At 41.9% G+C, this 23733-nt stretch overlaps 1 protein-coding gene across 2 annotated transcripts in view; it reads right to left on the reverse strand.

Annotated features, from left to right (window-relative positions):
• UNC13B (unc-13 homolog B) overlaps nucleotides 1–23733 on the reverse strand; it is a 212838-nt gene that overhangs the window by 181414 nt on the left and 7691 nt on the right. For both annotated transcript variants that reach the window (XM_062599298.1, XM_062599297.1), the window contains exons 2-3: nucleotides 5590–5619; nucleotides 3245–3344 (exon numbers count right to left, since the gene is read on the reverse strand). In XM_062599298.1, coding sequence (XP_062455282.1) covers nucleotides 3245–3344; nucleotides 5590–5619 — 130 coding nt within the window. The remainder of the gene's footprint in view (nucleotides 1–3244; nucleotides 3345–5589; nucleotides 5620–23733) is intronic.

Here is a 23733-nt window from a genome sequence, read left to right on the forward strand (position 1 = left end):
ATTTAAAAGCCTGTTAATTGCTAATTTCCACAGATTGTCCTCATATCCAAAAAAGGACTGCTGTAAATTCCAACAACTATTTGGGCTTTGTCTCAGAGACACACTGGAAAGAGTATGTTGTATCTATCTACAAGGTTCAAAATAAACCCTACAGCTACAACAAAACACATTAACATCTATTTTAAATCCAAGCACCTATGTTTTAGGACACCAAAAACAAGGTTAGGAGTATCGAGTACTTGGACAAGTTAATCCACCACAGTTTAAAATTAAGCTAACCACAGTCTTGTTGTAAATTTACTATTAGCATTTTGAAGTTGAGTCTCCAACCCTCTCATTTTGGATATTGCTAACTAACATGGTTTGAAATGAGCCAAAAACTAGCCTCCTACATCATCACTGCAGTACCATCCTCCTGCTTCCCTCTTGGGGAGATGATGTTTATCTTGCTGCTCAGATAAACCTGCAACAACGACAGAAACAAGTGATTTTCTGTTAGTTGGACCACCATGAGGCCAGGAGGAGGAGGGAGGGAAGATTCATTAGATCGAAGCAAAGACCGTGGTTTTACAGTATGGCTGAGCCAATCTACATCTATAGAGCAAGATTCTGACTGTAAGACAACCATGGGCTTCTGTCCAGGGCTCCACAGGACAGGTCACCAGCTATGAGAGAAAGATTTTTATGACAGTGGCTTTGATTGCCTTGACTACATCTCCCTTTCTCCACCTTCTGGTTAGAGGCAGAACAACATCAAAAAACAAAAGAGCTAAGATTTGGATTTAATGTCGCTCCCATTCCATATGTACAAAGAATAAGTGAAAGACTTCTACCAACTTCAACATTGCTTTAATCATCATGTTTTAAATATCATAGTTTGTGTTTTCACTAAAGAGGTGCTTACTTGTAAGTGTGCATTCATTTTAAGGCTTCTTCAAAATTTGATGGTGTCCCCAAAGACGACATTAAAGCACTTTACTGATCCAGTAAATAAGCAAATCTCAAACATTCACAAAGCCTCAAAATCCAAAATGTTATTTCTCACAAGGAGTTCAAAAGCAAAACCAACACACACACACAGAAAGCATTTTCCTGCTTGCAGGGTGTTTTTCTACCATGCCTTACAAAAAAAGTAAAGAAACACAGTATAAACTCCCTTCCCTTCGGGAAAAAAAATACACTGTATTCAGAAACCTTTTCCAGCTCCAGAAAGATGAGCAAACCAGCAAAGAGTAGCACTGAAATACCAGTGTTAATTCTTCTGGGCCAGTTTAATGTACATGTTTTGCTCACGCAAAACCCACTGGCTGCCACATGCTACAAATACACGTTACCATATCCATGGTGTTGCCCGGGTAAAAGCAAGGAAGACCCGGGCGAGGCAGTTCAGCTGACATGCTGCTTATATATCCCTTAGCAACTACAGAGCAGCAGAGCGACCTTACAGCATGCTAGCTAAGCTCCCAGCTGTAAGAGGAGAGCAGTTCCAGGGGAGAAGGAAGAGAACAGTGGTGAAAACAGTCATCTAAAACAAACCTGCCTATCTTCAGTCACTCCTGAGTAGTCTCCTCAGTATTTGGCATTGTTTAAAGCTAGTTCTTGCCCACAGTTCCCACCCAAAGCACAGAAAGAATTAGCTAATAGCTTGTGTACTAGCATGGGATTTGGCAGATGGGTACAATTCCCTGCCCTAGCCTCCCTTAGCGGGGTTACCTCAGAGCTGCCTGGTCTACCCTAATGACAGCCACAGCCCTGGTCTAAACAGAAAGTACCAAGCTAAGATGATGGTACAATTCACGTTTCTCTGAAGACGGAAAACGGGCTACCAACTCTCCTTGCAGGAGGAGCACACACCCCACATCCTGCTCCAAAAGGAGACGAAGGCCACAAAACAAGGGACATGGGAGCACAGCTATGATAGCAACACTTCCAAACCAGGTGAGCTCCTTACCCAGAGACAAAAGTTTCCCACTCTGTGGAGAGAACTGACTGCTGCTCTATGCGGGGAGCAAACTCACAAAGTGCTATGTGGGTGTCTTGCTACAAGGGCTATGCAAAAGCCTTAGACCACTCAAAACCAGCAACACTAGCTTTGACTCCACAAGATGAACATCATTCCCACAACCAATAGCAGCGTCCATGCCAAGAACAGATCAAACATTTAGAGTCTGTGATTTAGTAAGTTTAGTTCACTTTGTCTTAAAAAGCTGTAGGAAGAGAAGCAGATGCAATATATGAATGAGGTATTAATCTATGAGCAAAAAAACTCACTATCCTAGGAGATACTGGGAAATCTCTGACTGTGTTGGGACCACGAGGACCAGGGAAAATCAGAAGTGCCAACTACACCAGAAGACCTGAGAGAGCAGGCACCAGTTCTCTGCTGCTCCGGGCAGGGGCTGATAGCATCTCTGATGGCTGCAGTAAGGCAGCTGGAAAGCACATTTGTGGGCACCAGCCCAGGGGCACCTGGAAGGGCCAAAGTCTGAGCAAGGACAGCTGCCACATTGAGCTAAGCAGGGTCAAAGCACCAGGGCCCTCAGCACCCTAACAGGCCTTAATTGCCCTGAGCAGCCTCACTCAGGCCTCCTTACACCCTCCCCAGGCCCCATTTCAGCCCAGCACAAGGCTGTCAGTTCCTGCTCCAGCAGCACCATAGCAGTGCCTGTCTTCAGCTCCACCACGGCCCTGCCCCTGCCTGGCCATCACAGGGCAGTGTCCGACCCTGGTTACCCTCACCAGGCCTGAGCGTCACTTGCTCTCCAGCTTGACCTTGAACCTGCCTCATATGATGCCCTGGACTCAGAGCTGACCCTGGCCTGATCCTGGGGTCTGCCCTGCTTGCCTTGCTCGTGTCCTGTGAGACTTAGCCCTGGCAGGCAAGCTCCCTGCCCTGCCAGCTGTTGTATCACGCTCAGCTCCTGGATCCCCATCCTAGAAGGAGTAGCCAGTCCTCACTGTGCCTTGACACACAGGATCCAGGAGCAGCAATCCAGACAACCTGGAACCATTACAGGATATAGGTTACTCCCACCAGTCCACGAGCAGGAACAATCTTCCAGCCTGCATCTGCTTGAGCATAGGTTACTGCATAAAATAGAAAAGCAAGTGATTTAAGTTGTCAGCAGGTTTGTGCATTTTGCCTGCGTAAGCACTCCATTTGATACAATATGCTAAGGAGCTTCCTCTAAACGTGGAAAGACTCATGCACAAGCACCTCACTGCCACGCAACACCGTACTTACAACATGAAGTCCTGTTCCCAGCAGGGTTGGTCCCCTCGCACTGCTACTGTTGTGCTCTTCACATTTTGCACTTTCAGGGTCACATACGTATTGAATTTATCTGGTGAACAAGAGGCAAAAAGTTATACCCTTCAGCACACGTGCCATTTCACCACATAAGCACATTTCAAGGCTTTCAGTCCATACATTGCACTCCAGGGAACCCAAAATAAAAAGCCTATGTGGGGAGACATCACTAGGTTGAAGACCCAACATTCAAGATATCTTTCAGAGGCTTTTACCTTCCAAAGTGTCAATCCAATTCTCTCATAAATTCATGCCATGAACAAATAAAAATCCTCTCCCCAAAACAACAGACAGCTAAGCACTTGCAGTAAGTCAGGGTCGGGGGGGGGGGGGGGGAAGTGTAAAATTCTGAAGAACACAGCCACTTTGGATGGCTGCTTACTGAAATGCAGAGGAGGGAAAGGAGAGACAGTCTGAAGAGACAGGGCCTATCACACAGACCACGCAGAGCTAAAAGCAGACTTGCAAAACACACAGGCAAGAAGCATGGAAAATACCATATAATCAGCCTGACTGCTCTTCTAGTTCCAATCCAGTTTTCCACCTGTGAGTCCACAAAGGGCTTTCTAATGACAAGTTAAGGGCAGAAGGGAAATACAGTGATCTGTGCCAAACATGTAAAAACTGATGTGTAGTGTCAAATCAGCTGAACTAGAACGACCATGTTATGCTCACATTTTGACAAGCCAGGGTTTATTTAGATTTTTTGCTTTTTCTTTTAAATCTGACGAAAAAGCATGGAATAACTTTTCTCCTTGTTGCTACTGCTACTTTGCTAATAAAATCAAAAGCAGACAAACAGACACAGGGCAAATTTGAGTATCAGCATCTGAGAATGAGCAAACCTCCTTTTAAGGGGAGTTACTGCATCAGGCATATCTATCAGTATCAAATCTGGAACAAGACACATACTAAGCAGCAAGAAAACAAAGTACAATTCATAATAATTCAGTGTTCTGCTTTATCTATGCCCTGTGTAAGTCAGATCACAGTCCATTTTAACACTGCCCAATTCACATATACCAGTGCTGCAGGCTACTATAGCATATCCCAATATCAAGCTTCAAACACCTTAATACACAGCAAGGAAAGGGAAACGACATGATCCAGAAGTTTAGGCAGAAGTGGTGGTTGCTGGAAGCTGGACACCATATCTAGCTACACTGCTTGCAACCCTTCTGGCACTCTGGGCTTGTCAGTGAAGCCACACACTTCACTTGTGCTAAACCTGGACTATAGGACACGTTTTGCAGCCCCAGGCAGAGCTGCTGGATGGAAAAGGCCTGGAGTATATACTGTCTCCTTTCTGATCGGTACACTCGGTTTTCCTTTCCTGGAAAAACAAGGCTAGTGTGCACACAGATATGGATGGATCTGATGTGGGGTAAGGTCAAAGAGACAGCAAAAGGATACACCTGCAGTTCAGCCATAGCCTGATAACCCCTATACCAAGACAATACAGCTGTGCGACTGCTTTGGATCTAAACATTTTAACATGTTTTCCCAGAAGCCACATCTCTCTCTCTCTCTCTTTTTTTTTTTTTTTTTTTTTTTTAAGATGACCTAAAGCCAGTATTTCAAAAAAAGCAAGTTTACAAAAAACTACGAACTGGGCTCCAAGAAAAAGGCAAAATGATTATGCTTTTGTAAAAAGCATGAGACTGTATTCAACAAACAACTGCTGAGGGACTCCTTGCTCGCTACCAAAGTGCAGGGAAATAGTTGTTTACGCTATAAACTATGTGCCACAAGCTGTTTGTTTTTATTTATTATATGGACACAAAACCAGACAGATTGGATTGCAATTCCAATTACAGTCATTAAAGGCTGTCACATAAAAGAACAAATCACTTCTGCAGTAGCATCCAGCAACCCCAAGCAGCACTGGGGAAACACTGGATCCAGAGAGGCACACACTGGTGACTGGGACACACCAGTTCTACCTGGCAGATATTTTCAGATCGTATTTTTAAATGGGACAAAGAAAGAATGAGACAGAAGGTCAGGCTTGGGGTGAGAGTCAGACACAACAGATGAAAATTGACTTTCCTAACTCATCACCTATTCAGGTCAGGTGAACAGGTGGAGGTTTCTCAGCACAATGACACCAGGTGTAACTCAGACAGCCTGGACTCTCAGGGTAGCTTTTGGCAATCATAAGAAGAGCACAGAGGAGTTAGATGAAAACTGGGGAAGGGGGCAGCGTGAGCAGGAACGAGAACAAGTGTCACTGCTGCTGTGAACAAAATGGACTGGAACAAGAACAGAGCAGGGCTCACCTGGTGGTCCTTGAAGTTTAGCTTTCTTTACTGTAAGGAAAGAAAAAAAAAGAAGTTAGTGATTTGTCTTGCTACAGTTTCATTCTAGGAGATACACAGTGTCACTGGACAACATTCCAACAGAGAACTGGAAGTTGGAAAACTGTACCCATTTTCACAGTTTAACAGATCTGGACACAGAGCCTCTTCTGTGCCCTATCTCATCTACCTAAATTGATGCAATTAAAAAAAATAATTATAGGATTAATGTTTGGAAATCACTGTAATGTGGCTAACAAAAGTTATTTCTGCTTAGCAAGACATCATTTCCTATTACCTCACTTAGAGGTAATTCATATTACCAGGTCACTTAAAGTTACAGATACTCTAGAAGAAATAAATGTTACTATATAAACGAGGAACACCTAAGAGCAGAACAGAGCAGACTTTCAATCACAGCTTGAAAATAATCATCTAAGAATTACCTCTATAATATGACATCTGTAAAGGAAATGAACCCTCTATGCCAAACAAGCAGCAGGCTGAACTCGAATGTCACTTTTCAGAGCTCTTTTCTTATTTAATTCCAGGACAGCGTTTATCAAAAAACAAGGATCAGAACATAAAACAGCACTAGTTCTTATCTCTCTGTATGCAGATGGTCCACACGGAACTGAGATTTTGTTTACATTTCTCTTTTGCAAGCTCATATCCTCAACGACATCGCTAAGTGTAAGTACTGAGGCAAGACATGCCCAGGCTCCCCTAGTTTTCCCAACGGAAATAGAGTAACATTAACAACATATTTGACAAACTAGGAAGCAAGATACGGCTGAGAGCAAAAAACAGTTGGAAAAGGGAGGTAGTGCATCTTCCTCCAGAAAATAAGGTCTCCAACATTTACTAATATCCCACAGTGACTAATATCTGAGAGAAACAGGAAAGGAAATAAATAAAAAAAAAAAAAAAAACTTTACATGATTATACACATTGGTTATACACAGAATTACAACAGAGCATGATGCTGGAGAACACCCTCGCTATCTGATAAAGCCTCTTTGCAAGCATTCACATCCCAGGCAGGTGTTTCTACGCAGGGAATGCTATACTAGTTGTAGCACGGGACAGTGAAGTCTCAAACAGAAGCTAGAAGCACAGTAGCTTTTAGTGAGACTGCAAAGCCCTGCAAGCTTTATTTCCAAAATAAACAGGCACATTTTCTCCCATATTCAGGGCTTGAAGTATTCCTGATGCTAAACCTAGTGGTATAAGCAAAACACTCAACAGTCAGGGTTCAGGGTTCCAGCTGGCTGAAGGTGCAGATTCCTTTTTAACCTCCAAACCAATCAATCTGTTTAACTGCAGAGGAGGAGGGAGGGCAATCTACCTGCTTCCTAGGTGCCTTTGGATACAACACAAAAGCAGGTGTTTCATGAGTAAACATTGCCTTGGAGCCGGCAGACATCAGATTATCTTAGATCCTCCCTCTGCTTCAGAAAGACATGGGACACAAAGAAACAAGTGCATGCGCTTGAGGGAAGGTAAAAAGGGAGCAAGACGGCAGAGGCATGTGCAGTAAGCTAAACTTCAACTAGTCTCACTCCCTGGTCAGTGGTAACAAGCTGTGCTGCTGTTAGCAGGGAAGTGGATGCATCCCCAGCGTGGAAATTCAAGGATTACTTATCAGAAAAGCAGCCAGCGCAGGCCAATCGCTCCCAGCCACACAGAGATGAACATGGGCTTTGCAGCAAGCAATATGCAAACTAAGGGACAGATGGCTGGCTGTAAACTGTGGTCTCAACCTTTAAATATTAAGAGGTTCATTAGATGAAATATAGCAAAGCTTCTACCGCGCTGGTACGCAGAGGAGCTCCCAGCGCAGGGCTCCAGCGAGAGCTGCCCCGGGGCTCACAGCAAAGGGGATGCTCTGGAGCAGCAGCAAGGCGAAACACAGGACAACTTGAACCTGCTACAGAGCACGTAACACAAAAATGAAGTCTTGCATTTACAATACCTAGAGACCCTAGGTTCACTCCCTGAGGACAATCTGTGTGTAACAAATGTCACCTTCAACTGCACAAGCAGGGCTTATAAAGAAGAGCTGAATCACAAACCCAGAAGCTTCATCTACACCAGCAATTCCTTCACTCATTCTGCAAGTTAACACAATGTGTCCCAGAAAAAGCAACTTGGCCATATTTTGATTTTTTATCTCAGCGGAAAGCACTTCTTAGGCATACATAAAAACCTTCGCAAAGGTGCGGCTTCCGTAATACTCCAGGATCATGTCTGGCTGCAAGACCACAGAGTCTCCCGTACAACAGGGTGTGTATCCTGGAGTCCAGAGCTAGAAATAGCCCCTAGACACTGCCAAGACCCAGCTCTTTCACAGACTGGATGCGACAGAGCAGAGCAGTGCGCATCATGCCACTGCTGGTGAACTGTGGCTTTGGAAAGGCATAATAGCTCTGCTTCTCCAAGGGAAATTTTTGGTACCCACACTTGCTCGTTCTCTTTCGTTAGAGCTCCCTAAAGGCCTCTATATGCCAAGCGTCCAAGAAATGACGCAAAGGAGCAACATAGCCATGAAAGAATCTAAATCAGTTAGTCGTAGTGTAACAGCAAAGACTGACAAAACATTGCTATTCCATAGCTCAGCATGAAAGCAGACTGAAATCAAGCCACACCAAGCAGCACACCTTATAGATTAAAACTTGTATCACAAAAGGAAACCATGCTGGTATCACAGATGCATTTGCTCTGGTGCTGCCACAAATTAAAAATCTGAAAATAAAGTACATCAGAGGTCTGGATAAGTGATTTCCTTACTCACATGCAAAAACAAAACAAAACAAAAACAAAAAAAAACACAAGCAAAAAAGGTGATCCCACAGGCACTTCTGAGTTCTGGGAAACCACTATTTGGAAACTAACGGGAAATGTCAAATCCTTCCCAGTTTCCAATGGCTGCTCTCAGCAAACTGGGCAGTGCAGAAAGCCCAGCCTTTCAGAGGTAAACATTAAATTGCACTGAATGGTAATCCACATAGGCTGTGGCAATGCTCTGTAGGAAGGAAGAGAATGAAAAAAAGATAGAAAATTAGAACAGAGAGCGGCCTAGAGCTTTGCACTGTCATGTGAACACACTGCATTATACCAATGCCCAGAAACACACTTGCTCTCACTGAGCAAATGAGAGTGCATTTAGTTGAAGGAAAAAAAGATGGGCATGAGAGTCACACCTACTGCACCTCACTTCCAAGAGCGCTGATAACACCTCCTAGAAAGGAGACAGACTGCACTGAAATAACTGGATGTATGTTGGGCAGACAGGTATGAAAGCAATTATAATTGATGTAAACATTTGATTCATCCAGAGAGTTGTCCTTAGGAATCCTTCACCATTTTGGTGTTACTCTAAATAAAGTATGGAAATAAATAACAAGCTCTATATCTGTTAGCTACAAAATGCTGGAGAACCAAACAGACTCCTAAAGCCTAGAAGGGATAAAATACAAGTCAGAGTTTGCAGAAAACATCCAGAATGATTTTGAGAGGGTGGAAAAGCAACAGTAGAACATACATTATAGTTATTCTTGAATTCAGTTCTACAGAGAAATTCCTGCTATCAACTTATTTTTGAATTCTTCTTAATAATGGTTTTTCCACGTGGGTATATCATACACTAGCCAGAGAATAAAACTCCAACATGCCAAGTTACCGTAAGGCTCATACACCACATTTCTCAAATCTCTTGAATGGAAACACGCTCCTATTCAGTTAGGGGGAACACGGATGTTCTGAAAAACTACAGATTCAAGCTCACTTTTAACATTTGCTTTGCAAGTTGGAGTGGTGTAGACATAGGGAGTGCCTGAGCAGATGGCCAGAAGATTACATCCTAACTAAATCCAGCACATGACTTGCGAGCTGGTCACTCACCACACTACAACAAAATCTACATCCTGACAGAGAAGCCAATAAAGTAGCAAGGATGGGTTGTGCGGGAAAGGAGAAGAATGAGAAGATGCAGTTTAGTTACTGCTTCTAAAAAGAAACGCAGCGCTGAGAGCAGAGCATTCAAAATGCATTTTTATTATCAGTTAAAGTACACAAGCAATTTGACAAATAGCTTCCTCTTCCCTGCAAAATCTGAACAGAGTATTAACATATTTTAGAGAACCAGCCACGTACACAAACTTGTACGAGAGCTGTCTCCACCTGAACAGCAGAATCAGCTCAGATTCCCATTTCACTCTGCTGGGCTTTTCTCATCTCTTGCAGGTGCCTCAGACCTTCAGTGCACAGTGATATCAAGCACCGTGCAAAGGTTGTTTAAGCAACAGAAGTAAGAGACAACTGCAAGAGGCTCACGCTATCCAAGACAAAGTCAACACATTAAATTCACACCCTGCACATCCTGCGGTACACAAGCAGGAAAGAGGGAATCCCTTCTGAGGGGGAAACACTGGCTAGTCACTGCTGTCACCTTACAGGACTGTTACATTTTCTGTATAAGCTGCACTGAGTCTTTGGTGACCACTTTGCCATCTGAATCCTGCACCAACTGCTACAGTGTATGTACTCAGAGCAGAGCCAGAAACTCAACACCTAGCCCTCACCTCTTGAAAGCTGTTTCTGAGACCCGTGAAAGGCTGGCAAGTGATGCAAGACTTGCATCTGCTGGGGACTGCTCTGTTCCTGTGGATCCAACTCTGACACACAGGTACTTTTCCCTGGAAATCAAGACATTTTATAGATCAGACCCCAGCACATCCTCACCTCCCCCTCGAGAGCAATGAAACCTTGCCTTTCCATCACCACAAGAATCTAAAAGATGCTCCATGCTGTAAAAAGCAGAGGCCACACAGTGGCCTTAGACCCCACGTTAAGTTGGGCACTGTTTTGTTTCGCACGTGGAAACTCAGCATCAGACAGTCAGAACATCAACTTGCACGTGCAACAGCAGAACAGCAGAATGACTGTGCTGTGAAACTCTTCACATCACCATGACTCTAGGAAAAGAAGAGCTGGATGAAAAAGCGGTTTAATGGTTCCCCAAGCCTGTTACGAGGATTCAACATGTCACAGCCCTGTGCTATTTCCCAGCCTGAGACAGATTTAAAAACCAGTACTTCACTGTATTCTCATACATTCAGAGTTAAATCACATTGAGAAGGAAAAAATTTTCCTTAACCAGCTAAGAAGGAAAAGATAGGGCACTGGCACTCACCAGCACCTCAAGAGCCTCTGCTGTAACTGCAAGAGAGCCCAGAGCAGGGCCCACTCGGACCCCACCTCCTAGGAGCAGCGCACTGCGGAGTTAAGACACTGCACCCGAGAGATGCCTCAGCACCTGAGGGACAATTAAAAGACAAGAGACTGCAGTCAGGTTAATTACTTTTATGCTTTGACTTACTGCCAGGGAAAACAAATCGCTGATTTATGTGTAACTATTGTTCTGCTCCATCAGTGAAGGGAGCATTTTATGCACCAGCGTATTTCCTTCAGAGGATGACGTGCTGGAAGCACACTGGGTACCGTCACGTATCAATGGACAGAAGCTGAGACTGCATTCATAATAAACAGAGAACAACATTTTATTATTGCTTGGTGTGAATAGATTTGTTACGGGCTGGGTTGACCTGAGAGCTGTTTGGGCAGCAGCAGAACGAGCCGCTACAACAGGAACATAGCACAGATACCAACATTACAAAGAGAACTAACATTGGGTCTAAAGGCAGAATTTTTCTGACTTAAAACATGAAACAGTCTTTGAAAAAATCCATCACCTGTTTGACTGAGATGATTGTGAGGGGATCTAGATAGCCTGAACAGCAAGCCAACAGTAACACTAAACTTACCTCAATTAAACAGAGATCTTTCTGCTTTAATAAGTAGTCCAAAATAAATGGAACGGACACAGTATGCATCTATTAATTTTTAAGAGTTCCTCAAAATGAAAAACCCACTTTCAGATCTCAGTTCCTGTTCTCAGAGCAAAGAGCTTTCCTCAGTTACACCACTCTACGCCTGCAGGACAACTTGGTTCCCAAGGTCCTGAGAAAAGTGAGACATGTCAAACAAAGGGAAGTTATGCTCAGTTCAGCAGCCAACTACATCTAAAAAGAAACTATCATCACTCTTGGATCTCTCAAGAAGTAAAAAGAGAGAGAACATATTCTGTTGTTTCTGATAGCAAATTGATCCACCCAGGGAATTTCCATTTTGCCTGATGTCTTAAGAATGAATTAGAATCCCCCGAATTCCTGTGAATTAGCATCTTCTTGTTCAGATATTCTGCAAATTCATTATCCTATGCAGAGACACACAAAGCTACCAAGTTTATTTAATTTGCAATACAATATTCCAACAGAGAGCTTCCTAATAGCCACTCCACCCTTTCTGTCCACAGGATGGTGACTGATAGTGGCTGAGACACAGGTGACACTCCTTGGAAGGGTTTTCCAGATTCCTGTGCTAAGGGTAGACACATTCATACTAATCCCATCCAGCTTTGGTACCATTTTAGAAACCAAATCTAGAAAAGCACTACAGAAAGTACATACGTGTCCCTCCCAGTAACCTCACTAAATGCTATGTATCATAGTCTTATCTAAATCTTACTAATTACTGCCATAGCCCCTCAGCATTAGGGTGACCCAGTGGCAGCTATCTCAAGTATTCCCCATTCAGTGTCTTTCCTGGGCAAGGTACCTGCAGAGACAGATGAATAATATAATAGCCCATCTACGCAAAATTGAGCAATTCTGCATTTAATACATTTTACTGGAACCAATTATCAAAACAAAGATGAATCTGACTATTCTGCTCAATCATCCAGCCTGAATACCTTAGAGAACTAAGTCATTTCACACCTCCTGCAGACACTGTCACTTTCCAGCTCAGTTCCTGAACAAAACTTAGTAACATATACAACATAGCTCTGTTTGCACCACACTTCCCAGTGCTCCACTTCTATCCTTACGAAAGTTACTAGATAGTCTTTAAATTTGTTGTTTAAGTTTAGTAGGAAATCCTTTTTGACAGTTGCAAATATACCAATTAAAAACACATTCTCAAAGTACAGCTGAAAGAGAGGACCAGCTGTGCAGACACCTTTGCCGAGTCGGGTGTGTGTGGGGGGGGGGGGGAGGGGGGGGCGTGTGTAGTTTTTTCTAAATATAGCTCAACTCTCACCAGCAATAGAAACCATCTATTAAAAGCCCCTACTTCTCTAAAAGGGATTTTAGACAGCAGCAGGAGTTACAATTCAAATTATCTTTACCTTCTACAATGGTTTAATGCAGCAGGCAGTTAATGTATATAGGCGTCTAAACACTTTCAATGACAAAATAGATTCAGACAGTTGGAGAGACATCTGGATCTTGTTTATGGGTTAATCTGTTACCAGATTTGATTTGACTCACCGACTTAACATCACACAGGTTTCAATGCTCCTGAACTGAAGAGTTTCATATGCATTCTTGTTTGCTGCTTATCTCGAGAATTCACGTACCTAAAATTTTTCTTAAATTATTACAAAAACAAATTCACAGGTGAAAAAAATGGCACCATGCAGTTAGGACACTCCTGCAGAAATCCGGAAGGCTGTTCTGGAGAAATTTCTTCGTAAAGAGCATCAACTGAAAAAGATTACCAAGGGGACTGCAGTTGTGAATGAACAGAAACTTAGGGCAGAAAAACCAAATCTGTATCTCACCACGTAAATACAAACCAAAAACAAAGTATCCTAGGAAGACACAGGACACCAAAAAATGGAACTATATGCAAAAGGTTTAAGCTGATAAAAACAACTTGTAGAAAGTAACCACAACAGGGGAAAAATAGAAGAGGAAAAGGAAAGAGGCTTGCACCTGTAATATTTCTTTCCCTGAAATGAGTGTATGTCAGACTGCTCTTAGAGAATCCTTACATCAGCACTAACCAGGAAAACAGTAGCTGGCAGCAAGGTCGAGATGCATTTGTTGATTTGAAAATAAAATTCTGAACAGAGCAACTAGTACCATAACAGTTCAGAAAGGATGGGAGGGAAGAGATAGTCACCGAACAGCAGAGCCCAAGACCCAGAACTCCTCTCATCTCTGGAATTTCAAAAGATCTATGGTGATTTTTATTAAAAAGCTAGCACAGCTCAGAACAGGATTGGTGCTGGCAAAATAGGACCAATATACCATGACCATTAGGCACAAAGCCTATACTGTAAAAAGATTTCAGCATTTTAAAACACGTTTGTCATTTTAACCAAAAACTCAAGGGATCTTATCAATAAACAGCATAAAACACTACGAGCTCTTTTGTAAACCACAGCTTGCATCAGTATTACATGGAGCATCAGCCATTACCGAAACTTCCGCTTTGCAGTAAGGAAGTTGCAGGAAGTTTACTTACACATTATCCTAGGAAAAGCTTCCTGAAAGTCCATAGGAAGCATTCAATTGATTTCAGATAAGCAGCAGCTGAAACAAGTTTGAGTGTATTGTTCCTTCTGCCTTGGGAAAAAAAGAACGTATTCATGAACTGAACAGCCAAAAAAGCTGGAAACAGATGCTCAAAAACGGTAAAGAAAGTGGGGACACAAGGCCCTGAACTCTACAGCCCCCTGTAACAGAATAGCACTGCCAGTGAATCCAGAATGCCAACAGCTCATAAAAAGACTTTCCAGATTTTACATTAACTATACTGGGAAACAGAAAAAGTGAAGAAGCTTCCAGTTCCAGGCAGTGTGTTTGGCTATATGCTAGGCAGGAGAGAGGAGGAGGGGAAGTTTAAGGAGAATGCAGAACATCTCACCCAGGAATTCTCAAAACCAGCTGAGATAAGTCACACCTGTTTTTTCAGGCTATGGAGCTATTCCCCTTTCCCCTGTCTGTATCATCCCACAGATCATCTGACAGAGTCAGTCTCAGGAGACATTCCCAGCCAATGCAGAGCAGATCAACCAGATGAGCTCAAGTCACCTTTGAGATCACTAGAATAAGCTGAGACTCATAGACCATCTCCTGCCAGCTTTGGTGCTCGTTGGAATTACAGCTTCCCAGTGCCCAAAGAGATTCTTCCCTCTAGCATGGAATCTTGCTATCAGACCTTAAAGGTTGCACCAAAAGTATTTGCTCCAGCTCTCAAGCCTACGCTGGACACAAGGTATCTCAAAGTACACCAAGCCTTCGTGCTGCTCTCCAAGGAGCCCTGGCTCCTCATTACTCACCTCTTCAACTTATCTGATGATAATCATGATCTCAATGCAAACTGACAAGTTAATTCTAGCAAGCTGAGAGTCAGTATACTCAGATGCTTATTTGGAATTATGCTTTACTTCTTTGCAGCCTTCACATAGACATGTTAACATCTACCTGAAATTTAACTCCAGTTCTAGCTGTCACCTCAACATCTCTGCTACTCAAAGCTGGAAGCAGAGGCTCAGAGACTGCCAGTGGAGAACTCAAGCTATTTTCAGATGGTTCTCTTCAACAAGAAAAGAAAGACCCAGAAGTATCAGTTCCTCTGCCCCTACTTCTCACAAAAGTTAAGTGAGCTGCAATCAAAACAGTATTATGTTATTTGCAATACTATACTATACCCCACAGAGATGTTCTGGCCATCTCACAGTTTAACTTTTGGTTACTGCCTCTCCCTGCACCAGCAACATGACTAGAGTAAGTCCAACAATCCCACTGTTCAAACTGGCTGGTGACATTTCCCCAAGAGTGCTTTGACACCAGTGACACCCTCAAATCGGGTCCCAAGCGTCAGGTATCTCCTGCCCTGCAGATCAAGGGATTCTTTACACACCTTCAGCAGGAGTTTACATTAACTCACATGGCTGCACACACAACTGATGAAGATGGTGTCAGGATAAAATGGGCTGCACCACTAGGCCCTTTAGCCTGGTATCTTGCCCATGCAAATACCTATAACAAAATGATTCTTCATCTGCATGGTTGACACAGCAAATACATTTTTTTAATAAACAGCCTCCCCACAATCACAATAAGCTGAAGAAAAATTTTCTTCAAAATTTGTAGGATTATAAATGGAGTTAAACCTCTCATTACTACCACCACCATTCTTCCAGGCTTCACATACATTAGATGACTGAGTAATCAACCCGTCCTAGCCTTCGACTGACCTAGCACAGGCAAACAGTCATCACCTCATGTGATTTGGACTGGATCACTTGCATTTTTCTTGAGAAGCATGGCAACAAATACATGCTGATATTCTGTTATGGTGTGCTTACAAAGCAAGAGATGACACCTTGTTCCAGAGTTTGCTTTCCAAAGCGAAAGCAGAGGTTGGTGATGGAGAAATGGATTTGATTTTATCTGTGTAACAAAATACCTTTTAAACAAAAAGGCAGCTGAGGATGCAGCCAACTTCCCTGATTCCAGAGGACAACAGCTCCACATATATGAACCTAACATTTGAACACTTAAGCTAGTTGATAAAAACCTAAGAAAAATTCTCAAATATCAGTTTCTTCCTTTCTTGGTTGATCAACACAGACACGTTACTGAAGATTCATTCAAGTGTCTGTTCAGCAGCTGCTTTGAACTGAGCAGTGAGGACAGGAACAAAATCTCTTATTCAAATCACAGAGATTATAAGAGGTTAATCCTCCTGATGCTGGCAACACAGACAACTATCAGGTGACCTGGTTCCCCAAGCAAGAGGTGAACTAACCAGTAATCCAGGCTGTCTCTTCTGTCCAATGTTGCAGTCTTTATTTTATTTTATTGGTTAAAAAAAGCAGCTTAGATGCAAAATACTAGAGAGTTACTTACTGTATGTGTCACTTTCCCTCCAAAGAGATTTTCTATTAGATTTTGCTTCAGTTCCCTTGCTTTAAGGGATTCTTTACAGGTTACAGATTTCTCCTGAATTTTTAATTTATTGCCAGAAGAGATAGTGTCTCTACTCCTGTATCAGTGCCTGTTTCCAAAAAAAAAAAAAAAAAAAAAAAAAAAAAAAAAAAAACTCAAATCTTTCAGAATTAGATACTGAAGATAAATACAATTTTTTGTGCCCAGTAATATTTCTGAACCTCACAGAGTTTGAAAGAAATAGGTTATTTTAAGTTAATGGAAATACCTCAATTAAATAAATCTTCAAAACCCCACTATTTTACATAAGACAGATGTCAACTCATACATGCCCACAGCTGTCAAAGACTAAGGAAACATGCCTAATGAAAGCCATATCCCTGCCCTATAGTGGAGCAAGAAACAGACAATGTATCAAGCCTGCTAGAAGCCACTTTTAGTGAGCTGACTGTGCTGGCAAGCCAATAATTCAACTAGTCCACCAGAAAAGCTTCACTGCAAAAAAACAAGCCAAAGAGCAAAACACAAAATCTTAACTCCAAAATCAGATGAGCAGACAAATTGGAGTTCTCTTTTCTCTTACTTAAAAAGTAAATAGAAGATTCACTTCTTCACAGAATAATTTCTTCCAAAACAAAGTGCATTCAGCAGCTGCTCAGACATACTAACTAATGGTAAAGGCCCCTTAAATGACCAGAAACTTGCTGGAGTTACTGGGCTAAACAACGTAGCCTGCTCACTGGGAGGTAATCGCTGTTAGAAGACACAGGTAACATGTTTCTGATACCAAACAAGAAGAAAAAGCAGGAATTAGAGAGAATAAAAGAACTTGTGTGCTTTTTTTTTTTTTGGGGGGGGGGGAAGAGGGGAAGAGGGCTGGAGTGTGCCTCTGTCCTTGGTCAACAAAAGCACATGGCTCTGGTTTCTACACTCCCCATTTAAATTTAGGTTAAATGAGAAGCACCCTGGAAGAAAAATTGCTGACTAATCACACTGCAAGCGATGGCCACCCAGTCGCAGCCCCGGTATCTCTTCTGGCAGTTTCGATTTACGTTAGAGCATGGTGGGAATCAACCAACTGGACACTGCTCCTTGCCAAGCCGGACCGAGCGCTACCTTGCTCCGAAAGGAGTCTCGCTAAGGGGAGAGATCAATAAACATCATCGCTCAGTTTGGCAAGTTTAGTGCATTGGGCAAAAAGGGAATTCAGAAGCAAACCCACAGCACGTCTGTGCTGCATTCAGTAACTGTTTTTTTTTTTTTTTTTTTTTTGTTTTTTTTTTTTTTAACAACAACAACAACAAAAATCCACCATACTAAGGCAACTGATAAGCTCCCAGGAAAAAACAGCACCTGTGCTTTCCTGCAACATCTAACGAAGCAGGACTCGTCTACTTTGAAAACTATGACATGAGATATCCATGTGGGAACTTAAGATCTGACAGCGTTTGCAGAGGAATTCTTTGCAAACCTGACTTCACGTTCAGCAGTTCTCAACCTGAAAATACGAGTCCCTGGATGGTACAGAGAAACAGGACAGCTCAGCATCAACTTTTTTTTTTCTTTTCTTTCTTTTTTTTCCTTTTTTTTCTTTTTTCTTTTTTTTTTTTTTTTTTTTAAAGGTCTTGGGACATCAATCACTTAAATATTCCACAAGGTAACTGAGAAGAATGGGTCCTTTAAAAAAAAAAAAAAAAAAAAAAAAAAAAAAAAAAAAAGTGTTTTCTAAGATTCAGCCTAAAGGCAGATCCCCAAGCAAGCACTGGATTTTCACTCCATTTGGGACGGTAGCACTGATGCTTACCATGGCAGTTTTACAATAGCTGCACGGCTGTCACCCCCAAACATATCATTCACCTGCCAAAACTTTCGTTTAGATGCAACACATATGCAAAGAACTGAATCATAACCAGGTGTTACTATGACAGGGATTATACCCAAGATGGTTCTCCTGAAACCCATGCTGTCTGCTTGCCTTTTGTCCTCCATAAAAAAATGAAAGTGAAATTCCGTCAGGCTAAATGTCATTAGTACCAAAATCATTAACTAAAACAGCTTTGAGTGGCAATTTCGTATGAGTAATTTCGTATGAGCAAGTTTCCCCACATGTAGTTTGTCTTTTTATTATTAAAATTTATACCTCAGCAACACATTTGTTAAAAAACATTACCTTAACGTACAATTTGTCCACAGTAAGTAGTTGCCATGGAAGTGATGCACAGCATCCTGACGTTAGAGCTGTGAGGATCACCAGACTGGAAAGGCCCTTTGGGGTCACTGAGTCTAGTTTCTGCTCTCACAAGCACCTATGGGTCATTTAACCCATTTGAAAATCATCCCTAATTTCCAGCCTAGACTTCAATTCATGACACACTTGTATCCACTGCATCTCATGCCAATGCTGTCCTCCATCTTAAATGGCTCTTCTTATCCCCCGTGTCTACTTTCCTGATGGATTTATCTACAAAAGCCATAGATTCCCATCAGCCTGTGTTTACTAGGTGGAAAAAGGCACATGCTCCCCTCCTTCCCATAGCAGAGGCTCACAGGAATGGAGAAGCAGTCATGTTTACTTTCACCCTCTCCATGTAGGCCTGCCAGAGCTCAGCCTTCCCAGATGGGAACCACCAGTGCAGCCCACCGTGCCTTTGCCCTTCCCCTGCGGCCAGGAATACTCCCCTCAATGCATCTCCTGCTCTTCCCACTGTCACTCTGTACCAGTTGGTACCACGGTGCTGAGCGATAAGGACTACCCAACAGCCCTCCTTTCATCACCGAGCTCCTTGCTCTAGTAGAGGTTCTTGCCATTTGCCTTCACACGCATAGCTCTGCTGCTTAATATCCACCCATCCGCATCATGGCTGTCCTCGGGCTCATTTAATTCTTCATATATTATGTTTATCTACTTCCAAATCAATTATGCCATCAGGACTTGGCTCAGCAACAGCTTTAACGAACACATTCCTACTTTCCTTGCTATGTCACACGGGAAAGACATTTGTTTCTCTCACCAGCCTTTTTGGTGTTACTAGCTTCTGCTTCACCCAGCTCTTTATCCACCTCACGTTTCTTCTACCAATTCCCATTTTCTTGAAGGAAAAAAAAAAAAAAAAAGGACCTGCCTGCTATAGTTATTCATAAGAAGCCCCAACAGATGCATGCTTTCGTCTAGAACAAGAAGTTAGCCAACACTCACTGCATTTTATACCAAATTACAAAATTTTTATTATTCTCTCTAGTTGGTTTTAAAGCTGTGCATATTAACACAGAATCATCTGCTTTTGAGGTCAAGACCCAAACTTGCCCATATCATCCATCCCCTTATCCTTCTGCCAACCTACAGAAACCACCTTTCTTGTTCTCCAATTAGGTGATGCCACTGCTTGCTTAGAGCAGCATTTAAACTTCTGCTACCAGACTTCTGATTTCAAGTGTCATGTTTTATTGCTCTGGACTACAGATTACTTGATGTGTCTGACTCAAATGCATTACGGCATTAAACTTTTGCTCCCACCCCATATGCCCATGTATCATTTTCAATGTCACCTTCACAAAAAACAACTCCTACAACTCAGAGACCATACCCAGATCATCTTTATGCTCCACCCTGTCCTTGTTGCACTGTGGTCCGATTCCTTCCTTCCTGAGATTGGTTGTTTCCCCTCTTTATGCGACCAAAGGGCCTGTTACGTGTTTTTATATCCTTTGCAAGAACTCATATCATTTGCTACATTGGAAACCTCTGCCTTAGTACTGAATTTCCTGATCTCCAAGATACACCTTCCTTTACAAATTCATTTTTGCCCACACCTCTCACAGGTTCTGTTTGCTCATCATATCCTGACGCAATGATCAGATGAATCACCAGCTCTGAGGTCATTTCCTAGGTTGGGCCTCTGCTTGTTATTTGAGATGCTAATATTTGCCACTTTAACTTCACAGCATTCCCTGCCCTTCTCCATATCCAAGCTTCCCAGTTCTTCTGCCAACCCGACTTTAACAACCAGTTTCTTTGGTTTCTCTAGAGGTTTAACAGTTGCTGGTCTACTTGTGCATCTATTTAACTCAACACAACTTAAGCAATGATCACTCAAACCAAGTTCACCTCCAGGCCCAAATTCTCTGCAGCATCTTCAATGCTTCTCAAAGACATGTCTACAGTGAACTCTACTCATCTCTTTATCTCAGTCACTGTTCGATGACATTGACAGCTAACACAGTTCTCTGGACTCAACCATTACCAACAGCATCTGTTCTCTGGTGTGGGGAGTTAGTCTCTCACTGTGACAAAGCCATAAATGTTTTTCTCTAACCATATTAGAAGACTCTTACCTACATTTAAATCCTGCAGTACATGCAGTAGATCCCTAGCAGTATCACAGCAAAATCTCTTATCAGCTCTTTCCAAAGTAATTTCAGCCCAGCTGGTTCTCCTTTATCCACACTAATGCTGCTTTACAATTTTGCATCACTAACACACAGTGGAATATTGCCAGTCACCTTTATTCTTCTCTTTCCAGAGCAGAGCATTCCCTCCAGCATCTACCTTGCCCTCATACCTCCCACTCCACAGGACTTTTGATAACCCTACGAAAGCTAGATCCAAGTTTTAAACCAACAGCTCAAGTCTCACCATTTTACTCCTAGCCCACATGTCACTTTATGACACTTAACGTTCTTGTAGCTTCCTGGAAACAAACTCAGATAAATTACTGATTAAGATGTTTGTCACAATTTACTTCAAGTTACATTGCTTGCCATTCCAGAATCAACGTAATCAATAATTCATCTCCACTACCATCATTTCAATGATGCGCTACAAGAAAAAATATAATGCAAGCCCCTAGCAAGCATGAATGCACAGGGTTAGGGCAAACAGACTTGGATGTCCATCATGTGCTACTCTGCTCCAATAAAGCCAGAATACACTTTTAAATCTTTGACAGAACATCGGACATATACAGAATGGTATCAGATTTACAACAGAAGTAAAAAGTTTGTTGTTAAGGCTCTGTTAAGCCACAGTCCTTCTACTGGGCCAAAGGGTAACAAAACATTGATTTGAACATACCAATCTGATAAGTCATGCCATGTCTTCATCTTCTTTTACTATGGAAAAGATACCTGAGCACTTTTCGTTATAGAGAGGCTAGCCACGATACAACAGCCAAGTACTTCTACTCAAGTAACAAAAATATTAACAAATTTAATCTTTTCCAATCATTAAGTATTTGAAGGGGGGGGGGGAATACAGATTTCATAATAGCCTCTCCAATTCAAGAAAAGGCTCACCAACTTCTTTTGTTTTGATGCAAGCTGGATGACCAGTTCAGTCTGGAAAGTATGAATTTGTCAAGTAGCATAATAGGCAGCTGCCTGGAACTACAGTAAATTCATCAATTTTAATTCAAAACCTGGTGTTTTTCTAAAAGACTGTCTGTTGTTACACTAAAAAAAATACGTTCTACAGAGGGTCATATTAGATCATTACAACAATTCATTCTGGCTTTATCACGATAGTTTTTCTAAGCAACTAACCTCCTCAAAAAAGATCTGCAACTAAAATGCAGCATACACAGACTCCACACTTAAATAATTTGATACGTCAAAAATCTAATAAAACTTTTCATACGCAGCAAATTATACCAAGTAGGAAAGGCTGAAACAAAACTACTGTTTCACATCCATTTCCCCCTCCCCATCAGATCCATATCCATACTGCATGCCAAACTCCAGCGACGCACTACAAGTTTCAGGTTCGGATCAGGAATTCAATTTTGGGGGATGTTTGAACAAGAAAATGACAAGAATTTATTTTATAAAATAACAAGAATATATTGCCCTATGAAAAGACACTAAGATTTTTGCTGATATTACAATTTCCATATCCAAAAATCAAGGGAGTCTCAGCTTTCTCATAATTTCTGGTCCTCAGACTCTCCAAAGAAGCCACCTGAAGCGGGCCTCTTGCAGAAGCCATGACATCTTCAGAAGGCCGCCACTTGTTTCCTCTTAAAGAAGCCTCACACTTAAGACTAATTTATGATATTGAGAGGGTGAAGAAAATGGGAATTACAATTTTCCAAACTGCTCGCAGTTCTTTACTCAGCAATCAAATTCCTCCTTCACTCAAAGCTGATAAGGTACCTTGGCATTATCTCAACTAGTTTCTAGCATTCCTGGTCCCTTTAGGAAAAACAGTTATTCAAGGTTTCCAGAATAACAGTTTGCAAATCTCTAGTGAAACTGCGGTTGTAACAGTCCAAAGAGACTGTATTTGAAAAGAACTGTGTTTGTTGCAACAAAAGAGCTCACAGACAGGGAGTCTGAAGACTTGGTGACAGCTAAAAATGAATCATCCCAGGTACTGAAAGTCTAAAGTCCCTGGACATTTTCTGAAAACATGTTCTGTGGTTTAAATATGCCCCCAGGAAAGGAAACATCACTAAAAGGTTCTCCTTCTAGATATTTTAATATTTAGATACTCATCCACACATACACTCACACACATTTTCTCTCCTTGAAAACCGCTATGTTTGATAAGCAGAAAGTTTGAGTTTATAATATAGCCTTAGGGAAATTTAACTCAGGGTTTCTTCACACATAAACTCTGCATCACAATCTGATTACATGCAACATTTCTAAAATAACCTTAAAATATGTTTTAGCAACTTAAAAACAACCAAAACTGTGAAAGACCCGAGTACACAGAGTAGTTTTGGAATAATCTGGTCAAGAATTAAAAGCGTGATGAGAGGTTTAATGGGTAACCACACTTAGCTCCAGACCTAAACTTCTTTCTTCAGGAAAGACCAACAAAAGGGAAGACAGGTTGTCTGTATGTTGTAGACTCCATCCAGATAGAGGGGTGACCACGAAGTCCTTTTACATGGAAATGTTGTTTCCTTTTGTTTGTTTGTTCTAAATGATGCAGCTTAAACTGGGTATTACTTCATCAACCTAAATTGAGAAAATAAGCATCGAGTCTACCAATGCACAGAAATTTAATTCTTCCATTATTTTATACCTAATAATTATGTCTCAATGCTGTAGTTTGTTTAGCAGAGCATTTAGCTATAAAGAAATAAGGGGTTTAAGTCATAGAAGCTTCAAGTAATAAGGTTGAAATTAGTATTCCTTAGAGAGACCCAGTCAAGGCGGGACACTAAACTTTTCTTAAAAAGGTACCAACAGTTACAGCCTGGAGATTATCTCAAGACATTTCCTCTTATCCCACCTCAGAAATCCCATTCCAGCCCAATCCACATTGTATTCATATAGGTCCGCTCAGCGGCAAGGAGGAGGAGCAGGGGTCTGAGGT

The sequence above is a fragment of the Rhea pennata genome, chromosome Z, assembly GCF_028389875.1.
Source record: "Rhea pennata isolate bPtePen1 chromosome Z, bPtePen1.pri, whole genome shotgun sequence".
NCBI classification, from domain to species: Eukaryota; Metazoa; Chordata; class Aves; order Rheiformes; family Rheidae; genus Rhea; species Rhea pennata.